The sequence below is a fragment of the Xenopus laevis genome, chromosome 6L, assembly GCF_017654675.1.
Source record: "Xenopus laevis strain J_2021 chromosome 6L, Xenopus_laevis_v10.1, whole genome shotgun sequence".
Lineage (NCBI taxonomy): Eukaryota > Metazoa > Chordata > Amphibia > Anura > Pipidae > Xenopus > Xenopus laevis.
Window position 1 is genome coordinate 44,930,600 of NC_054381.1, and position 18,904 is coordinate 44,949,503.

Consider the following 18,904-nt stretch of genomic DNA (forward strand, 5'->3'; position numbering starts at 1 on the left):
TGGCTAGCTCGGCTTTCAGTCATGTTCTAGCTATTGTCGATTGACTGTAGCGCAGACCAGGAAGAAGAGACGAGAGAAAGGCAGCGCATAGTGCTCAGGAGTGCAGGGGGACAACAGGGCACTGTTTGTTCTCTGATGATATGACGTGAGGTGGGCGTCCTTTTGCGTCATCTCTTTCTGCTGTCAGTCAGTAATCGGCACCTTCACTTCAATGCCTCAGCTCGGAGTTAGTGAAGCAGCCGGTGGTGGCATGTCCAGCAGAATGGAAGGGACGCTGTATAAGTGGACAAATTACATTAGCGGTGAGTTCTGTGTAATGGGCGCTTGTCTTGTCTTGGGCTCTCAGGGCTCCGTGTGACAGGACATGGGGGTCAGTATAGTCTAATGAAGTGATATCCAGCCTGAGGCCCTCCAGCTAATCTTCAACTACAACTCACCGCAACCTAGCAGCCTTCTCGGGGTGTGCTGGGAATTGTAGTTCAAGTTCATCCACAAATGTTTGGGACATGGTTAAGTGCAGTTCTTAGCTTGATTAATGGTCAGGTTATGTGCTGTTTTGCTGTAGAAATACATAAGTACAGTTAGAAGGTTCACCTTATTTTTAGTATGATGTAGAGAGGGATATTCTGAGACAATTTCCAATTGGGTTTCATGTTTTATTATTTGTTTTTTTTTTAGTTATTTAGCCTTTTTATTCAGCAGCTCTCCAGCCTGCAGTTTCAGCAAGCTGGTTGCTAGGGTCCTAATTAACCTAGCAACCATGTATAAAAAAAAACTGGAATATGAATAGGAGAGGCCTGAATAGAAAGATGAGTAAGAAAAAGTAGCAATAACATTACATTTATAGCCTTACAGGCCATTTGTTCTTAGATGGGGTCAGTGACCCCCCCCCCATATGTAAACTGGTAAGAGTCAGAAGAACAAAGCAAATGAAAAAAAAAAAATATATATATAAAAAATGAAAACCAATTGAAAAGTTGTTTGGAATTGGCTATTCTATGTCATGCTAAAAGTTAACTTTAATGGAAGGGTAGACAAATAATGGAAGTGGGAGGCTCATCACTCTCAGTATAAATATTCTCCCTAATATTTAATTCATGGATAGCTGGGCGGTGTTCTATAGCAATGCCTCCCAAATTGTGGTGCTTGCTCCTCGGCAGCCTGAAGATCATTTGGGTAGAATGCCTATTTTATCTCCTAGATACCGCATTAAACCTAGTCTGCCTAGCAGTTAGCGTAAATGAGGCTTCACACTATTACTGAAATCAGTGCGACTCATACTCTGTTGCCTGTTACACACACACATAGCTCAAGCGTCTTCTCAGCATTACTCACTCGTTTCTTTCTCAACTTGCTCCTGCATAAACTATTGTGCACTGTTCCTTATAGTCTCCTATTTGCACCAGGCAGGGCTGGAAGTAAAGAGTGGGAGTTGTAAATGAAATCACTCCTGTACGCCTTATAATTAATGAGAATGACCATTTTACAGCATGTGTTTTTTTGCGGTGTGTTCTGCTGGTGATAAATTGGGTGTAAAAAGCAGAACCGTAATTTGCAAATCTTTTTTTTTCTCTGGGGGTTTTCCCCAATGGATAGACAGATCTGCATTGCAAAGCAAGTCTTGTGCCTTTAGCAGAATGCTACGGTGATGCGGCTGGGCTAGCCTGGCAGGAATGTCTACTGCTCAGTCAGGTCTAACTGCTTGTCACCATCAAGCACCTTCATCTGTGTCATAGGAAGCAACTCACCGATGACACAGAATCAAATTTCTAGTTATTTGTATATAATACACAAAAGCCATGACTGTCCTGTCAATTATATCCTTATAAACGGGGACAAGTGATGTCATCATTTATAAATGGCGAGTAGTGATGTAATTTTTGTCACATGACTCACTAAAACTTGTGTATTATAATAAAAAAAGTACCCTCTGTTGGAAAATATAAGGATATTAGAAGTAACCTCTGAGTTCCACGACCTGTATAAAAGCACAAGGCCGAAGCTTATAATAGCCTTATATTTTACAATAAGGGGTACTTTATTCACTATATACATTCCATAATTCTAACTAGGGAATCAAACCAGGTTTTTTAAAAGAAGCTTGAAAATCTAATTTTGGGGCTTTATAAAGTTTTGTACAAAACTAGTTGCCTTCAAATGACGCGTTGAAATCAATGTATGGAAAATAGAGGTGTTGCACACCTAGGGGCAGATTTATTAAGGGTCAAGTTGTGTTCGTCATGAAAAAATTAAGTTTTCGTGGTTATTTTTTGGTCAAAATAGATTTTTCAGGTTAAAAAAAGCTAAAATTTTTCTAGTTAAAAAAATTGCAAACTTTTTTGAGATTTATTATACCGCGACCCTGGAAATAGCTTGAAATCGAAAATACACCATCGAAAAACTGATGAGGTCATGTAGGAGTCAATGGTAGAGGTCCCTTGAACCATCTGAAGAGCTTAATAGCCTTCATGAGTTTTTTTTCATGGGTTTCACTTGAAAACTGGATCAGTTCAAGCAATTTGAGTTTTTTTTCCATCAAAAACGCAATCAATTCAAGTTTTCAGGGTTTTTAACCCCAAACTTGCTGATTCAAGTTTTTCCTTAAATTAAAAACCATTCGAGTAGTGAGTTTGTTTGAAGTAGGGATGCACCGAATCCAGGATTCGGTTCGGGATTCGGCCTTTTTCAGCAGGATTCGGATTTGGCCGAATACTACTGCTCAGCCGGCCGAATCCGAATTCTAATTTGCTTATGCAAATTAGGGGCAGGGATGGATATCACGTGACTTTTTATCACAAAACTAGGAAGTAAAAATGTTTTCCCCTTCCCACCCCTAATTTGCATATGCAAATTAGGATTCGGTTCAGTATTTGGCCAAATCTTTCGCAAAGGATTCAGGGGTTTGGCCGAATCCAAAATAGTGGATTCGTTGCATCCCTGAATTGAAGTTTAAAAAACTCACATAGCTCTAAAATTCTACGTATGATAAATAACCCCCCTAATCTCAGTATCACACTTTATGTTGGTATTCTATCTGCTATGTATGTAAACTGGCTTTTTCTGCTCACATACTTTTAAATTTAATTTTCATTATTCAGTATGGCATGTGCTTATTTATATAGCACCACAAATGTACGCAATTCTTTACAAAGAGTAAACAGTGTACAGTTATTATTAACAGTGAGAATAAAAACTTTAGTGCTAGGAGTTTAAATATACAGTTGGAATGAGATCTCTGCCCCAAAGAGCTTACAGTCTATGATTGGGATTGACTTGACAGAAGGAGAAGCTTGTCTGCAGGTAGGAAATGGTCACATACAAAGGAAGGTGCCATATTCATCGTTTCTTTACTCACTGCTCCTTCTATGAAATGAAAGAAAGGCGGGAGAGGACCTTTACCCTGGTTCTTTTGTGTATAGTGTTGTTGTAATGCAAGATTTGCTCCTTAGAATAGTTTCTTGTCCTTGCCAAAGCCAACTAATCGGTGACAACTGAAATTTTAAAGTTGTAGTCACATTTGTTCTTCTTTACAAAACTCACAGGCTGTGGTTCTCTTCCAAGTAGTCCAAAGGGCCATCTAGCTCAGGACCTGCAGTAAATTTACCCCATTGACTCTATTTTATTCAAATAATTCATATTTTTAAAATTATATCCTTTTTCTCTGTATTAATAAAACAGTAGCTTGTACTTTATTCAAACTAAGATATAATTAATCCTTATTGGAAGCAAAAGCAGCCTATTGGGGTTATTTAAAGTTTACATGATCAGAATTTTGGAAAGACCCATTACTTGGAAAACCCTGGTCCTGAGCATTCAGGATAACTGGTGCCATACCTGTACCACCTAAATCTGGTACTAAATTTGCATTGGTGTGTGGCAGGCTAAATTAAACTGCAATTCTTTGACAGAATGGTGGATTTGGGGTAAACATAAATACAACACATTTTGTGCTGAATTTTAGCACTTTGTACTCTCTTAGTTCAGTTTACCAGAACTTCCTTTGGAGCTTTAGTTGTTTAACAGCATTGATGCTGCCAACTTGCAGTGGAATAAAACCAGTTCTGATATACCATTTAAATCGTATTTGATTTCTCAGTATAGTTTGTGTTTTTCACTCTGTAAGGCTTGTAATGTATGTAAACCTTTTGCTTTAGTAGTTGTAAAAAAAACCCCTCCACTGTTAACATAAGTGGTAGACAATATCTTTGCCAAGAAATAAGGTTAAGACTTTCCAGAATGCTCGGAACCTGGGGTCTTCTAACAGATTTTTCTGTAACTTGGATCTTCATACCTTACGTCTACTAGAAAATCCTTTAAACATTAAATAAACCCAATAGGTTGGTTTTGCCTCCAATAAGGATTAAATATATCTTTGTTTGGATCATGTACAAGCTACAGGTCTGCTGAGTTCATGTACAAGTCAATGGCAGAGGTTTGGAGATGTTAATTGCCATCTGGACATTCAAGGTTTTTTTTCTGGAGAAAAATTTGATTCGTACTAATCGAATACCATTCAAATTTTCTCGTCGGACCATTCAATCGAATATTAGCCATTTGTGTGAGAATTGTGAGTATATTCGAATTTTAAAAATTCACATGAATTCGACCTTTGATAAATGGGCCTCTAAGTATACAAATAAATGCTGAATTATGTCTTATTAGTGGATTACACCAACTTTTTAATGCAACTGGTCACTATAGCTTCACTTTCTGTATTTTTATTGATTTGAGTTTTCTGACTTTTGACTGGCATCCATTCCATCCATTAACCCCACAATAAGAATATCTCAACAATCATTAGGTTATTGATAAATGTAATTGCTATTGAAAGCAGTGTTTTGCTTTCTGCACTTCTGGTTCTATCTCTTGGAACAATTTAAAAGAAGGTAACATTGAATTTTTCTTCACAGATCTGCTGACTTCTGCTACACCATTGCAAAATTCAGAACTACCAAGGCAGAGTATAGAAAGTTGCAGATGCAAAATGCTTTCAGTATCAGTTTTATTAATAAATAACGTACATTAGCTTTTACATTTTCAGTCCGTGCTGCTCCTGCGTGACAATTTAGTTATTCCAAAATAAATGTAAGCCAGTGTGTATGCTCACTCAGTAATGTATACAGAATATTGTGGTATTTATCTATAATTAAAAAGGTTCCTTTTTTTCCCCCTAGGTTGGCAGCCCCGGTGGTTTTTGCTTTGTGGAGGGATATTATCATATTATGACTCCAGGGAGGATGCCTGGAAAGGCTGCAAAGGAAGCATCCAAATGGCAGTGTGTGAAATTCAAGGTAAAGGCATATTGCATTCTTGGCAGAGGAATTTTCTTGAGAGTTTTAAAGTTTCGCTTAAAGGGGATGTAAAGGTAAAAAATAAAATCCCATTTTTACTTTTTTTAATGAAAAAGAAATCTATCTAAACTTTACTTAAAAAATTTGTACTGTTTTTATAAGAAACCTGACTGTTTGCAGTGAAATTCACCCTTCATTTACTTGCTCTGACTGCTGCAGATAGGAAACTTCAGACGGCCCCTAACTGCTCTGCAGGGAAACAATCATACTTTCAAAAGGCAGGCCCCCAAATTAATTCCCAGAACTCGAGCAGCTTTGTTTCTTTCCCTGTAGAGCAGCTGTGTAACTGTGTAGAGATTCGTATCCACAGACCCAGTCTTGCTGTGCCGGCTTCTATGGCAGAAATTATTTAACTTGTGCTGTTTTGATAATTTATGACGATCCCGAAGCTTAACCTCCTAACTGAAGCCCGACCAGTGCTGCGAGCGAGGAATATTCTGAGGTAGATTGGAGTGTACGGGCCAGCGCTGCAAGCGAGGAATATTCTGAGGTAGATTGGAGTGTACGGAGCCAGCGCTGCAGGCGAGGAATATTCTGAGCTAGATTGAAGCCCAGACCACACTGAGCATGTGCGTGGTCTTGGTCTTGCAGAGATTTTTAACATAGATGATGACCCCCTGCGGCCAACTTTGAAAAAATAAATCATTTGTTTCATTAGGCTTGTGGTGCAGTAAGTTCATGTTTTGTTTAGTATGCAAAATACAGCATTTCTAGCTTTACTCTATTTTCGACTTTAGTTCCCCTTTAAAACTCACCTCGTCTGTAAACCATACACACACCTACAGTGCCTGCTAACCAAACAGATACCCCATAACACATCAATATCTGCATGTCACATACTGCTGACTCATTATCTCCTCATAACACTGCCATTATTTTCCCAACATATAATTTCCCCACAGGCACATCATTTTATACCTTGTCTTCCTGCCAGGCCTACACTGGTCACTGTGTAGTGAATTTTGATTTGACCTGTCACTTCCCTATTCTAATATCTGTGTATCTCTAGTTCATTCTACAGACAACACTCGAATGGATTTGGCTATTCCAGGGGAGCAGTATTTTTATCTGAAAGCAAGGACAGCAGCAGAGAGGCAGCGTTGGCTTGTTGCCCTGGGCTCAGCCAAAGCCTGCATTACAGACATCACAACAAAAAAAGAAAAAGGTAAGTACATCTTTTCAGGCATAGTCTGTTTCCAAGTAAGAGTATAGGTCAGGGAACACAGGCAGATTCGGGGAGATTAGTCTCCACTTCTTCAGGGTGACTAACCTCCCCTGCCTTCCCGCTGGCTAAAATGTAAATCGCCTGGCGGGATGGCACTTGGAACAATTCATCCGAAGTTTCCTCGTTAGGCAAATTTGGGCGACTTTGGAAAAAAAATCGCTCCGAGTGCCATCCCGCCTACGATTTACAATTTAGCCGGCGGGGAGGCAGTTCGGTGAGATTAGTTGCCGCCAAGAAGAGGAGATTTGTTGCAGAGTGACTAATCTCTCCGAATCTGCCTGTGTGCCCTGACCTTAAGGGTCTGGCCACATGGGCAGATTCGGGGAGATTATTTGCCAGGAGACAAATCTCCTTTTCTTCCCGGCGACTAATCTCCCAGAGACAAATCTCCTCTTCTTTGGGGCAACAATCTCCCCGAACTGCCTTCCCCCTGCCCTCGGCCGGCTAAAATTAAAATTGCCTGGGGGAAGGCACACACGGCGCTTCGTTTTCCAAAGTCACCCGAAGTTGCTGGGGCAACTAATCTCCCTGAATCTGCTCGTGTGGCTAGACCCTTAGGGCATGCTTTCACAAGACAATTATCCCCTTGGCTTTTGTGAAACCCGAGCTGAATACAGTGTAATGTCACAGTGGTTCAACATTGCTGTTAAGTTTGTGTACAGTGCGTTTGCTTTGTCACCTTGGATACCAGCCATCACTAGGAATGTTAAAGATAAGGAAATCAGGGCATGTTTATGGAGATTACAGAAGCCCAATTTAATGGTTTTTGTAACCTTGGAAAAGAACCACTGACTGGAATTGTTGTAATTTTCTAATGTCTACAATATAACAACCGATTGTTTAGAAAGAGTTGATATATAATACATGTATGTGATCCGTTATCCGGAAACCCGTTATCCAGAAAGCTCCAAATTGCAGAACGGCCATCTCCCATAGACTCCATTATAATCAAATAATCCAGATTTTTAAAATTGATTCACTTTTTCTCTGTAGTAATAAAGCAGTACATTGTACTTGATCCCAACTAAGATATAATTAATCCTTATTGGAATCAAAACCAGCCTATTGGGGTTATTTAATTTTTACATAATTATCTGTTAGACTTAAGGTACGAAGATGCATATTCAGACAATCCCAGGTCCCGAGCATTCTGGATAACAGGTCCCATACCTGTACTATCTATGCCTGCCCAATGCCAAACTATAATCATCACATTGTGATCATTAAAACTTATTCAAAATACTCAAGATCCGTAAACAAAAATCCCAGATATCTGTTTATATACAGTGTTAATGTTTTCATTTATTTCATGTGACTTATTGAAGGTTGCATAATAAGAAATAACATGCCATATCTATTTTAGAATATAACAACAGTACAACCTTGATGTTCTGTGACCTGTGGCCACATGCCTTTATATTTTTGGTGGAACTATTCAATTTCTTTTTTAATGATAGTGAAACAGCCTTATATTTTACAGTAGGAATGCCTTATGCCTTGAGTTTTATAATTGAGTGTATTTATTTCACACATTCTTAAAGGGATTGTGTCATGATTTTTATGGTGTAGTTTTTATTTCTAGATTACACTGTTTATACTGCAAATAATTACACTACAATATAAAATTTCATTCCTGAACCAGAAAGTGTATTTTTTTAGTTGTAATATTGGTGTGTAGGCAGCCATCTCAGGTCATTTTGCAGGTCATGTGCTTTCAGAAAGAGCCATCTCTTTAGGATGGAACTGCTTTCTGGCAGGCTGTTGTTTCTCCTACTCAATGTAACTGAATTTGTCACAGTGGAACCTGGGTTTTACTATTGCGTGCTGTTCTTAGATCTACCAGGCAGCTATCTTGTGTTAGGGAGCTGCTATCTGGTTACCTTATTGTTCTGTTGTTAGGCTGCTGGGGGGTGATTAGTGTTGCCACCCGGCCGGTATTTTACCGGCCTAGCTGGTAAAACACCTGCCAAGGCCGGGGCCGGGCATTGCCGGTAATTTGTAATACCCTTTAAAAAAGCCCTTGGCCTGTCCCCAATTTGTGCAGAACTTACTTTTTTTCCAGCGCTGTGGACATCACTGCGATGTTGCTCCGCCCCTTTGTCGGCACGCCACGTGGCTCCACCCCTTTGTACATCACCGACCGCCCCCTTTTTGTACCCGCCCCCACTGGCCGGTAATCTTTTTCAGTAAAGGTTTCAACCCTAGGGGTTATATCACTCTAACTTGCAGTACAACAGTAAAGTGTGACTGAAGTTTATCAGCGCACAAGTCACATGACTGGGGGCAGCACGATTAACTGATGAAAAAAAAAAGTTTTTCCCATGACCCTTTAATCATAAATGCAAGCTTAGCTGTTTTACATGCAAATTATTGTCTTTGAATGTGCTATCCTTTTTTCCACATGTCAAATTTTATAGCTAAAAGTAACACAAAGTAATGTAACACACCTTATCTTACATTTAATTCTGGGAAGACTGTAATGCTTAATGGTAATATTATTAAAACCATTATTAACCCTTTAAGTGCCAGCAGAATTGACCAATTTGGTTACGCGAAATGCCAGACGTTTTTGAAACATTCTGTGCTCTCTCACTTTAGGGGCATTTTCTGAGGGGAAACCTATAGTTCAGCTAGGAAAACTATACATTGTTTTTTTCGGGAGAAACTGAGCTTTCTAAATCTGCCTGAGTTTTCTTGTATTTCCACCTCTGCAAAAAGATTTATAGTGCTAAATACAAAAAAAATGAAAAATTCCTATTTTAAACAATATATGAACTTATACCTGAAAAATATTTCATTTTACGCATGAAAATCCAACTGATTTGGAAAGCCTCATGTCTCTTGAACATGCCAATACCAAATATGTATAGTTTTAGGAAGATTTAGGACATCTGTACAGCAAAAACTACCGGCAGTATATTACCGAATTTTGAAAGCAGAAGGCAGAAAACGGCATACTTTTGATTCCAAGGCCACAAAATCCTGAAACAGTATGTTTACCCCAGAAGACCATATATTTTTGGAAAGTACACATTCTGCCGATTCCAAAATGGGTAACTGTGTCTCTCTACTCCTAACTACCAAACATCAAAGCTTGTCTGAACGTAGCGTTTTTTATCAAAATGTATCAAAATTTTGAAAAATCACTTCAAAGGTTTTATTTTGCTGCTCCGCATATCACACACTATATTAGATACCAAGAAAAAGCACCCTGAATATGATTGCCAGGGGTCCACTGAACAGTTTGATCCCCATTGTGCATAGGATTACCAAAGTACCTGGCATTTAGAGACCCCAATATGAAGTTAGCACATCCAAATTGTCCAGGACTTTACTTCAGCTACTGAAAAATCAACACACTGACTGCATTTTTTGTGGGGTAAAAACACCGAAATATACGTTTACCCCCCAAAACCATATATTTTTGGAAAGTACACATTCTACCGAATCTAAAATGAGTACCCATGCCTTTCTGCTCCAAACTACTGAGTCGCAAGGCTTTCCCAAAATTGTCAGTTTTGGTGAAATATCTGAAAATTTCCTAAAAGCTTCAACTTCCTAGCACCATATCACCCATGTATCATTACATACCAAGAAAAAGCACCCTAAATATGATTGCCAGGGTTCCTCCAAACAGTTTGGTAGCCATTGTTCATAGGTTTACCAAAGTATCTGGCATTTAGAGGCCCCAAAATGAAGTTAGCGCATACAAATAGTCCTGTGAGTAACTTGAGCTAATGAAAAATCAACACATTGACTGCATTTTTTGTGGGGTAAAAACACAGAAATATACGTTTACCCCCCAAAACCATATATTTTTAGAAAGTAAACATTCTACCGAATCTAAAATGGGTACCCATGCCTTTCTGCTCCAAACTACTGAGTCGCAAGGCTTTCCCAAAATTGTCAGTTTTGGTGAAATATCCGAAAATTTCCTAAAAGCTTCAACTTCCCAGCACCATATCACCCATGTATCATTACGTACCAAGAAAAAGCACCCTAAATATGATTGCCAGGGTTCCTCCAAACAGTTTGGTGGCCATTGTTCATAGGTTTACCAAAGTATCTGGCATTTAGAGGCCCCAAAATGAAGTTAGCGCATACAAATAGTCCTGTGGGTAACTTCAGCTAATAAAAAATAAACACATTGACTGCATTTTTTGTGGGGTAAAAACACAGAAATATACGTTTACACCCCAAAACCATATATTTTTGGAAAGGACACATTCTACCGAATCTAAAATGGGTACCCATGCCTTTCTGCTCCAAACTACTGAGTCGCAAGGCCTTCCCAAAATTGTCGGTTTTGGTGAAATATCTGAAAATTGCATCAAAGCTTCAACTTCCTAGCACCATATCACCCATGTATCATTACGTATCAAGAAAAAGCACCCTAAATATGATTGTCAGGGTTCCTCCAAACAGTTTGGTGGCCATTGTTCATAGGTTTACCAAAGTATCTGGCATTTAGAGGCCCCCAAATGAAGTTAGTGCATACAAATAGTCCTGTGGGTAACTTCAGCTAATGAAAATTCAACACATTGACTGCATTTTTTGTGGGGTAAAAACACTGAAATATATGTTTACCCCCCAAAACCATATATTTTTGGAAAGGACACATTCTACCGAATCTAAAATGGGTACCCAAGCCTTTCTGCTCCAAACTACTGAGTCGCAAGACCTTCCCAAAATTGTCGGTTATGGTGAAATATCTGAAAATTGCCTCAAAGCTTCAACTTCCTAGCACCATATCACCCATGTATCATTACGTATCAAGAAAAAGCACCCTAAATATGATTGTCAGGGTTCCTCCAAACAGTTTGGTGTCCATTGTTCATAGGTTTACCAAAGTATCTGGCATTTAGAGGCCCCCAAATGAAGTTAGTGCATACAAATAGTCCTGTGGGTAACTTCAGCTAATGAAAATTCAACACATTGACTGCATTTTTTGTGGGGTAAAAACACTGAAATATATGTTTACCCCCCAAAACCATATATTTTTGGAAAGGACACATTCTACCGAATCTAAAATGGGTACCCATGCCTTTCTGCTCCAAACTATTGAGTCGCAAGGCTTTCCCAAAATTGTCGGTTTTGGTGAAATATTTGAAAATTGTCTCAAAGCTTCAATTTCCCAGCACCATATCACCCATGTATCATTACGTACCAAGAAAAAGCACCCTAAATATGATTGCCAGGGTTCCTCCATACAGTTTGGTGGCTGTTGTTCATAGGTTTACCAAAGTATCTGGCATTTAGAGGCCCCAAAATCAAGTTAGTGCATACAAATAGTCCTGTAGGTAACTTCAGCTAATGAAAAATCAACACATTGACCACATTTTTGTGGGGTAAAAACACAGAAATATATGTTTACCCCCCAAAACCATATATTTTTGGAAAGTACACATTCTACCGAATCTAAAATGAGTACCCATGCCTTTCTGCTCCAAACTACTGAGTCGCAAGGCCTTCCCAAAATCGATGGTTTGGTGAAATATCTGAAAATTGCCTCAAAGCTTCAACTTCCCAGCACCATATCACCCATGTATCATTACGTACCAAGAAAAAGCACCCTAAATATGATTGCCAGGGTTCCTCCAAACAGTTTGGTGGCCATTGTTCATAGGTTTACCAAAGTATCTGGCATTTAGAGGCCCCAAAATGAAGTTAGCACATATAAATAGTCCTGTATGTAACTTCAGCTAATGAAAAATCAACACATTGACTGCATTTTTTGTGGGGTAAAAACACAGAAATATATGTTTACCCCCAAAACCATATATTTTTGGAAAGTACACATTCTACCGAATCTAAAATGAGTACCCATGCCTTTCTGCTCCAAACTACTGAGTCGCAAGGCCTTCCCAAAATCGACGGTTTTGGTGAAATATCTGAAAATTGTCTCAAAGCTTCAACTTCCCAGCACCATATCACCCATGTATCATTACGTACCAAGAAAAAGCACCCTAAATATGATTGCCAGGGTTCCTCCAAACAGTTTGGTGGCCATTGTTCATAGGTTTACCAAAGAATCTGGCATTTAGAGTCCCCGAAATGAAGCTATTAGCTGAAGTTACCCACAGGACTATTTATATGCACTAACTTCATTTTGGGGCCTCTAAATGCCAGATTCTTTGGTAAACCTATTAACAATGGCCACCAAACTGTTTGGAGGAACCCTGGCAATCATATTTAGGGTGCTTTTTCTTGGTACGTAATGATACATGGGTGATATGGTGCTGGGAATTTGAAGCTTTGAGGCAATTTTTAGATATTTCACCAAAACCGACAATTTTGGGAAGGCCTTGCGACTCAGTAGTTTGGAGCAGAAAGGCATGGGTACCCATTTTAGATTCGGTAGAATGTGTACTTTCCAAAAATATATGATTTTGGGGGGTAAACATATATTTCTGTGTTTTTACCCCACAAAAAATGCAGTCAATGTGTTGATTTTTCATTAGCTGAAGTTACCTACAGGACTATTTATATGCGCTAACTTCATTTTGGGGCCTCTAAATGCAAGATACTTTGGTAAACCTATGAACAATGGCCACCAAACTGTTTGGAGGAACCCTGGCAATCATATTTAGGGTGCTTTTTCTTGGTACGTAATGATACATGGGTGATATGGTGCTGGGAATTTGAAGCTTTGAGGCAATTTTTAGATATTTCACCAAAACCGACAATTTTGGGAAGGCCTTGCGACTCAGTAGTTTGGAGCAGAAAGGCATGGGTACCCATTTTAGATTCGGTAGAATGTGTACTTTCCAAAAATATATGGTTTTGGGGGGTAAACATATATTTCTGTGTTTTTACCCCACAAAAAATGCAGTCAATGTGTTGATTTAGCTGAAGTTACCTACAGGACTATTTATATGCGCTAACTTCATTTTGGGGCCTCTAAATGCAAGATACTTTGGTAAACCTATGAACAATGGCCACCAAACTGTTTGGAGGAACCCTGGCAATCATATTTAGGGTGCTTTTTCTTGGTACGTAATGATACATGGGTAATATGGTGCTGGGAAGTCGAAGCTTTGAGGCAATTTTCAGATATTTCACCAAAACCGTCAATTTTGGGAAGGCCTTACGACTCAGTAGTTTGGAGCAGAAAGGCATGGGTACTCATTTTAGATTCGGTAGAATGTGTACTTTCCAAAAATATATGGTTTTGGGGAGTAAATATATATTTCTGTGTTTTTACCCCACAAAAATCTCCCAAATGAAAATAGTACATATGAATTTTCACATATGACACTCTGACTGCTACAATACAACACCTGGTATGTGCATTATGCACCATAAGACCCCCTAACAGTATAGAGACCCTAGAAAACCATATATTTTCTGAAAGTACACATTCAGACGAATCTAAAGCAACTAATTACATCTTTCTACTGCAAACTACAAAACCGCAAAGCAATGCTAAACATAATGCTTTTTATGGAATTTCTGAAAATAGTCACAAAGCTTGCATTTTACCCCATTATATACCCCACATTTTGTAACGTAGCAGCAAAAGTCATCCTAAATATGAAAGCAAGGAGTGTACTGAACAGTTTGATGCCTGATATGAAAAGATTTACCAAACTAGGTGGCATACAGAGACGCCCAAATGAAGATAGTACATATGAATTTTCACATATGACGCTCTGACTGCTACAATACAAGCACATGGTATGCGCATTATGCACCGTAAGACCCCCTAAAAGTATGGAGACCCTAGAAACCCATATATTTTCTGAAATTACACATTAAGACGAATCTAAAGCAGGTAATTACATCTTTCTATTGTGAAACTACCAAACTGAAAAAGCAATTCTAAACATAACTCTTTTATGGAAATTCTGAAAATAGTCACAAAGCTTGCATTTTACCCCATTATATACCCCACATTTTGTAACGTACCAGCAAAAGTCATCCTAAATATGAAAGCCAGTCGTGTACTGAACAGTTTGATGCCTGATATGAAATGATTTACCAAACTAGGTGGCATACAGAGACGTCCCAATGAAAATAGTACATATGAATTTTCACATATGACACTCTGACTGCTACAATACAACACCTGGTATGTGCATTATGCACCATAAGACCCCCTAACAGTATGGAGACCCTAGAAACCCATATATTTTCTGAAAGTACACATTCAGACGGATCTAAAGCAGGTAATTACAATTTTCTACTGCAAACTACAAAACCGCAAAGCAATGCTAAACATAACGCTTTTTATGGAAATTCTGAAAATAGTCACAAAGCTTGCATTTTACCCCATTATATACCCCACATTTTGTAACGTACCAGCAAAAGTTATCCTAAATATGAAAGCAAGGAGTGTACTGAACAGTTTGATGCCTGATATGAAAAGATTTACCAAACTATTTTGTACACAGAGACATCCAAATGGTTATATAGCAGACAAAATTTCCAAGGTCAAAATGAAGTAACAAAAATCCCTAAAATCCAACAAAACCGCAAAAATCAATGCTTTTTTTTTTTTCGCCTACTGTAATCAGCAGTCAGAATCAATTTTTGATAATTTTAGCATGGCCAAATAGGTTTTACAGACAGAAAAAGGGGAACAACACCTTTGCAAAGCTGAAAATGTAATAAAATGGCAAAACATGCAATAAAATGTCTAAAAATGCAACAAAATCACCCAAATTGCAGTATAATCACTAAAATAACATACAAAAGGTATTGCGCAGTGCAATTAGCGAATACGCTATTCGCAATGGCAATAAAACAGTTTTTTCAGCAAAAAAAACAGACGATGCGATAAGAAAAAAAAAAAAAAAATACACAACAGTGCAAGTGTGTATGTGTGTGTGTACAACTGACCAATTGCATGTTGTGTGTGTGTGCAAGCGTGTGGGGGTGCTGTGAATGTGTGTGACCCCCCTGATCCCCCAAAAATGTATGTGATTGTGTGTAAGTGTGAATGTAAGTGTGTAATGGGAAAATAAGTGTGTGTTTGTGTGTTTGTGTGTGTTTCTGTGTGTGGATGGGCACTAACCTGGGGGAAGCAGGTCCAGATCGTTGTGCAGGGCTGGAGGAAGAAAATGCTGCATCACCCAGGAAGATCCGTTGAGAGGGGGCGGAGCTTCGGCTCAGGAAGTGAAAGCAGCAGCAGGACACGCAGTGTGCACGTGTCTGCTGCTGCATTTGGGGCCCCTGGGCGATCGCGCCTCAGGGGCCACTCGTTCCCGGCCCCTGCTCGTTGCCTGGGGGCTGGGGAACGAAGAGGAACGGAGCAAGCGGCTTGAAAAGCCGCTCCTCCGTTCCCTAACCCTGAAATGCTGCAGAACGTAGAATCTACGTTCTGTGGCATTTCAAGTGCCATCCCCACAGAACGTAGATTCTACGTGGGGTGGCACTTAAAGGGTTAATAAAGGCTAAATTTCCCCACTTGACTCCCTCCTAAATACTTAGAAGCTATTGAGAGAGGTACCAAATATTGCTCATACACCATTCAGAACACAAAAACATTGAAAAAAAAATCTTATTCGGTTCTCTGGCCTAACCCTACGGCATAAGGCATTGTGCAAACTAGTCACTTTAGGTTTTATTGGGTTCTGTTTAATTCATGTATTTTCTGCAAAATAATTTGTATCTTTTTCTTTTTTTGTTTTTTTTAGAGTTCAGTGACAATACAGAAGCACTGAAAACAAAGATGTCAGAATTAAGACTGTACTGCGATATCTTGGTTCAACAAGTGAACAAAACAAAGGAAACTCCTGTCAACTGTACAAATGAACCACAGGTGAGCATCAGCATGTATTGATGTACTTTGGGATATATTGTAATGTAAGAGAGGTTTTAGTGCCAATAATTTTTAAGAAGGTTCACTTCTCAACCTAAATACATAGATGGTATAGCTCCCCCAGTGTTCTTCTGTAGATCATAGCTACTTGGTGCAGGCAGTTCCTAGAAACAGCTGAACCTTGGTATAGTTGTGTTGGCAGAGAATATACTAAGGTTGGTTTAGGGGGGAGTCAAAATAATATAATTGGGGGAAGGGACAGTTCAGGTTGCTCCAGTAGTGCAGTCCTGGATCGTTACAAAGAATCCTAAGGGACTTTATTAATAATGATAATAATAATAATGCTATAGCAACTACATGACAGTTGGAATTCCAAACCTGTAAGTTGTAGAAAAAAAGGTATATTTTTTAAAAACCATAAAAAAATACTTCTTAAAGGGGTTGTTCACCTTTAAATTAACTTTTAGTATGATTTAGAGCAGTGATCCCCAACCAGTTGCTCGTGAGCAACATATTGCTCTCCAACCCCTTGAATCTTGCTCTCCGTGTCCTCAAAGCAGGTGCTTATTTTTGAATTCCAAACTTGGAGGCAAGTTTTAATTGCATAAAAACCAAGTATAGTACCAATGTAAGCTGCAAGTCCACATAGAAGCTACCAAATAAACAATTACAGCCCTTATTTGGAACTCCAAGGGGTCTTTTCATGCATGTGTTGCTCCCCATCTCTTTTTACATTTTAATGTGGTTCACGGGTAAAAAAAGGTTGGGGGCCCCTGATGTAGAGAATGAGAGTAGCCTTACAGAACATTTGTTTTTAAGATGGGGCTAGAGACCCCCATTTGAAAGCTGGAAAGAGTCAGAGGAAGAAGGCAAATAATTCAAAACCAAAAAATGAGGACTAACTGAAAAATTGCTTAGAATTAACATACTAACTGTTAATTAAAGGTGAACCACCCTTTTCAAGTTAAGGTAATGGTAAACTACCCCTTTAACACTAATCTAATGAATTAATTAAACAACTGACATTTTTTTCAGGTGTGAATTTGCTATTAACATGGTAGTTATTAGCCACATGTTAGATACCATTTTCTTTCTTTGTTAATGAACTGTATTATCTCAATTGTATTTGTAAAGTATCTGTACTATACTTACATGCAGAATTATCTGTTATTATAGGAAAAAATTGACATGGGAACACTCCTAAAATCGACTTGCAATACTTTCCTGCAAACCCTTGAAGACTGTATGAAGATTGCAAATGCAACGTTTAGTTCTCAGCTAATACATGCCACGCCACCTGGATCACCCCACCTTTCCATGCTCAGGCCCAGCAAGGTAGCTGATTGCTGATTTGCTTCCATGCCACTTGTTCTTGAAATGTTCAGGCATATAACATAAAAAATATTCTAGTTCAAATTAAAGAGGCCAGAACTCTACAAGTTTTAGCAATAATCAGTCAAATATAGTTTTAATTGTCCTATTGAGGTTTCACTATTTGGTCAGTCTATACTGTAAAACTTACATTAATGCAAATATCCAATTGGTTGCTATAGGTAACAGTTTGAAAATGAACCCCAGTGTGTTTATTGGCATGTTACAGTAGCATCAGAGTAACAGCCTCAGGGCCTAACATGCTTTGTTTGTATTTGCAAACTTAGCGATAGGCTTAATAATAGGTATTCATATACATCTCTAAAGGAAAGGCAGGATCAATTCCTTATATAAACAACCTGAAAATAAAGCCCAACCCTGATACTTTAGGGTCGGGGCACACGGGCAGATTCATGGAGATTAGTTGTCAGACAATTTTCATTTTAGCCGGGGGGAGGCAGATCGGAGAGATTAGTCGCCCCGAAGAAGAGGAGATTTGTCGCCTGGCGACTAATATCCTCGAATCTGCCCGTGTGCCCCGACCCTTAGAGAACACAGAAAAGTAGGCTTTGCAGACAACACTATTGATTTGTAGTTAGATTTTCATTTGTTTATAAACAAAACTAATATTGCATATCAGGGCTATTTTAATGCAGGCATCCTTTGCTGTCATTATCTTAGTATCCATAATGATTTTCAGCTTTCTATCAATATACGGCTTTGAAGCAGTATACCTCCTCATTCATCATGAGTACAATTAATAGGGCTTGTGCTGAACATACTTTTTGCCTATTATTTATTTGACTTACAAAAGTATGTAGTAAGCAGGGAAATTGAATCTATTCTGTCATTGGTGAAGTAAATAATTAGATTACCAGTGTTTAGATGATTCCCCATAGAATGGACTCTATATAATGGACTATAATGGACTGATTATCCATCCTATGTTTATTTAATGATCTACCATGGACCAAACTTGGAGTAGTTTCAATCTCCCTGTTCAGCTCAAAAAAATAACAGAAACCACAGATTTGTTTATTTTTTTTGGTGAATCAAACATTAGGCAAAAAGTATGTTCAGCGAAAACCCTTTTCATTGAACCCATGTTGAACAAGGAGGTATACTTCCCCTTTAACTTTAGAGCGATTGTAACATGTAATGTCATATTGACTCAGTCTCATTTATGAACATTGG

At 38.7% G+C, this 18,904-nt stretch overlaps 1 protein-coding gene across 1 annotated transcript in view; it reads left to right on the forward strand.

Annotated features, from left to right (window-relative positions):
• Window positions 1–56: 56 nt before the first annotated feature.
• The window catches only part of plekha8.L (pleckstrin homology domain containing A8 L homeolog), a 32,545-nt gene continuing 13,697 nt past the window's right edge, over window positions 57–18,904 (forward strand). The window contains exons 1-5 of the mRNA XM_018267428.2: window positions 57–302; window positions 5,175–5,291; window positions 6,361–6,516; window positions 16,215–16,339; window positions 17,516–17,674. Coding sequence (XP_018122917.1) covers window positions 212–302; window positions 5,175–5,291; window positions 6,361–6,516; window positions 16,215–16,339; window positions 17,516–17,674 — 648 coding nt within the window. The 5' untranslated portion in view covers window positions 57–211. The remainder of the gene's footprint in view (window positions 303–5,174; window positions 5,292–6,360; window positions 6,517–16,214; window positions 16,340–17,515; window positions 17,675–18,904) is intronic.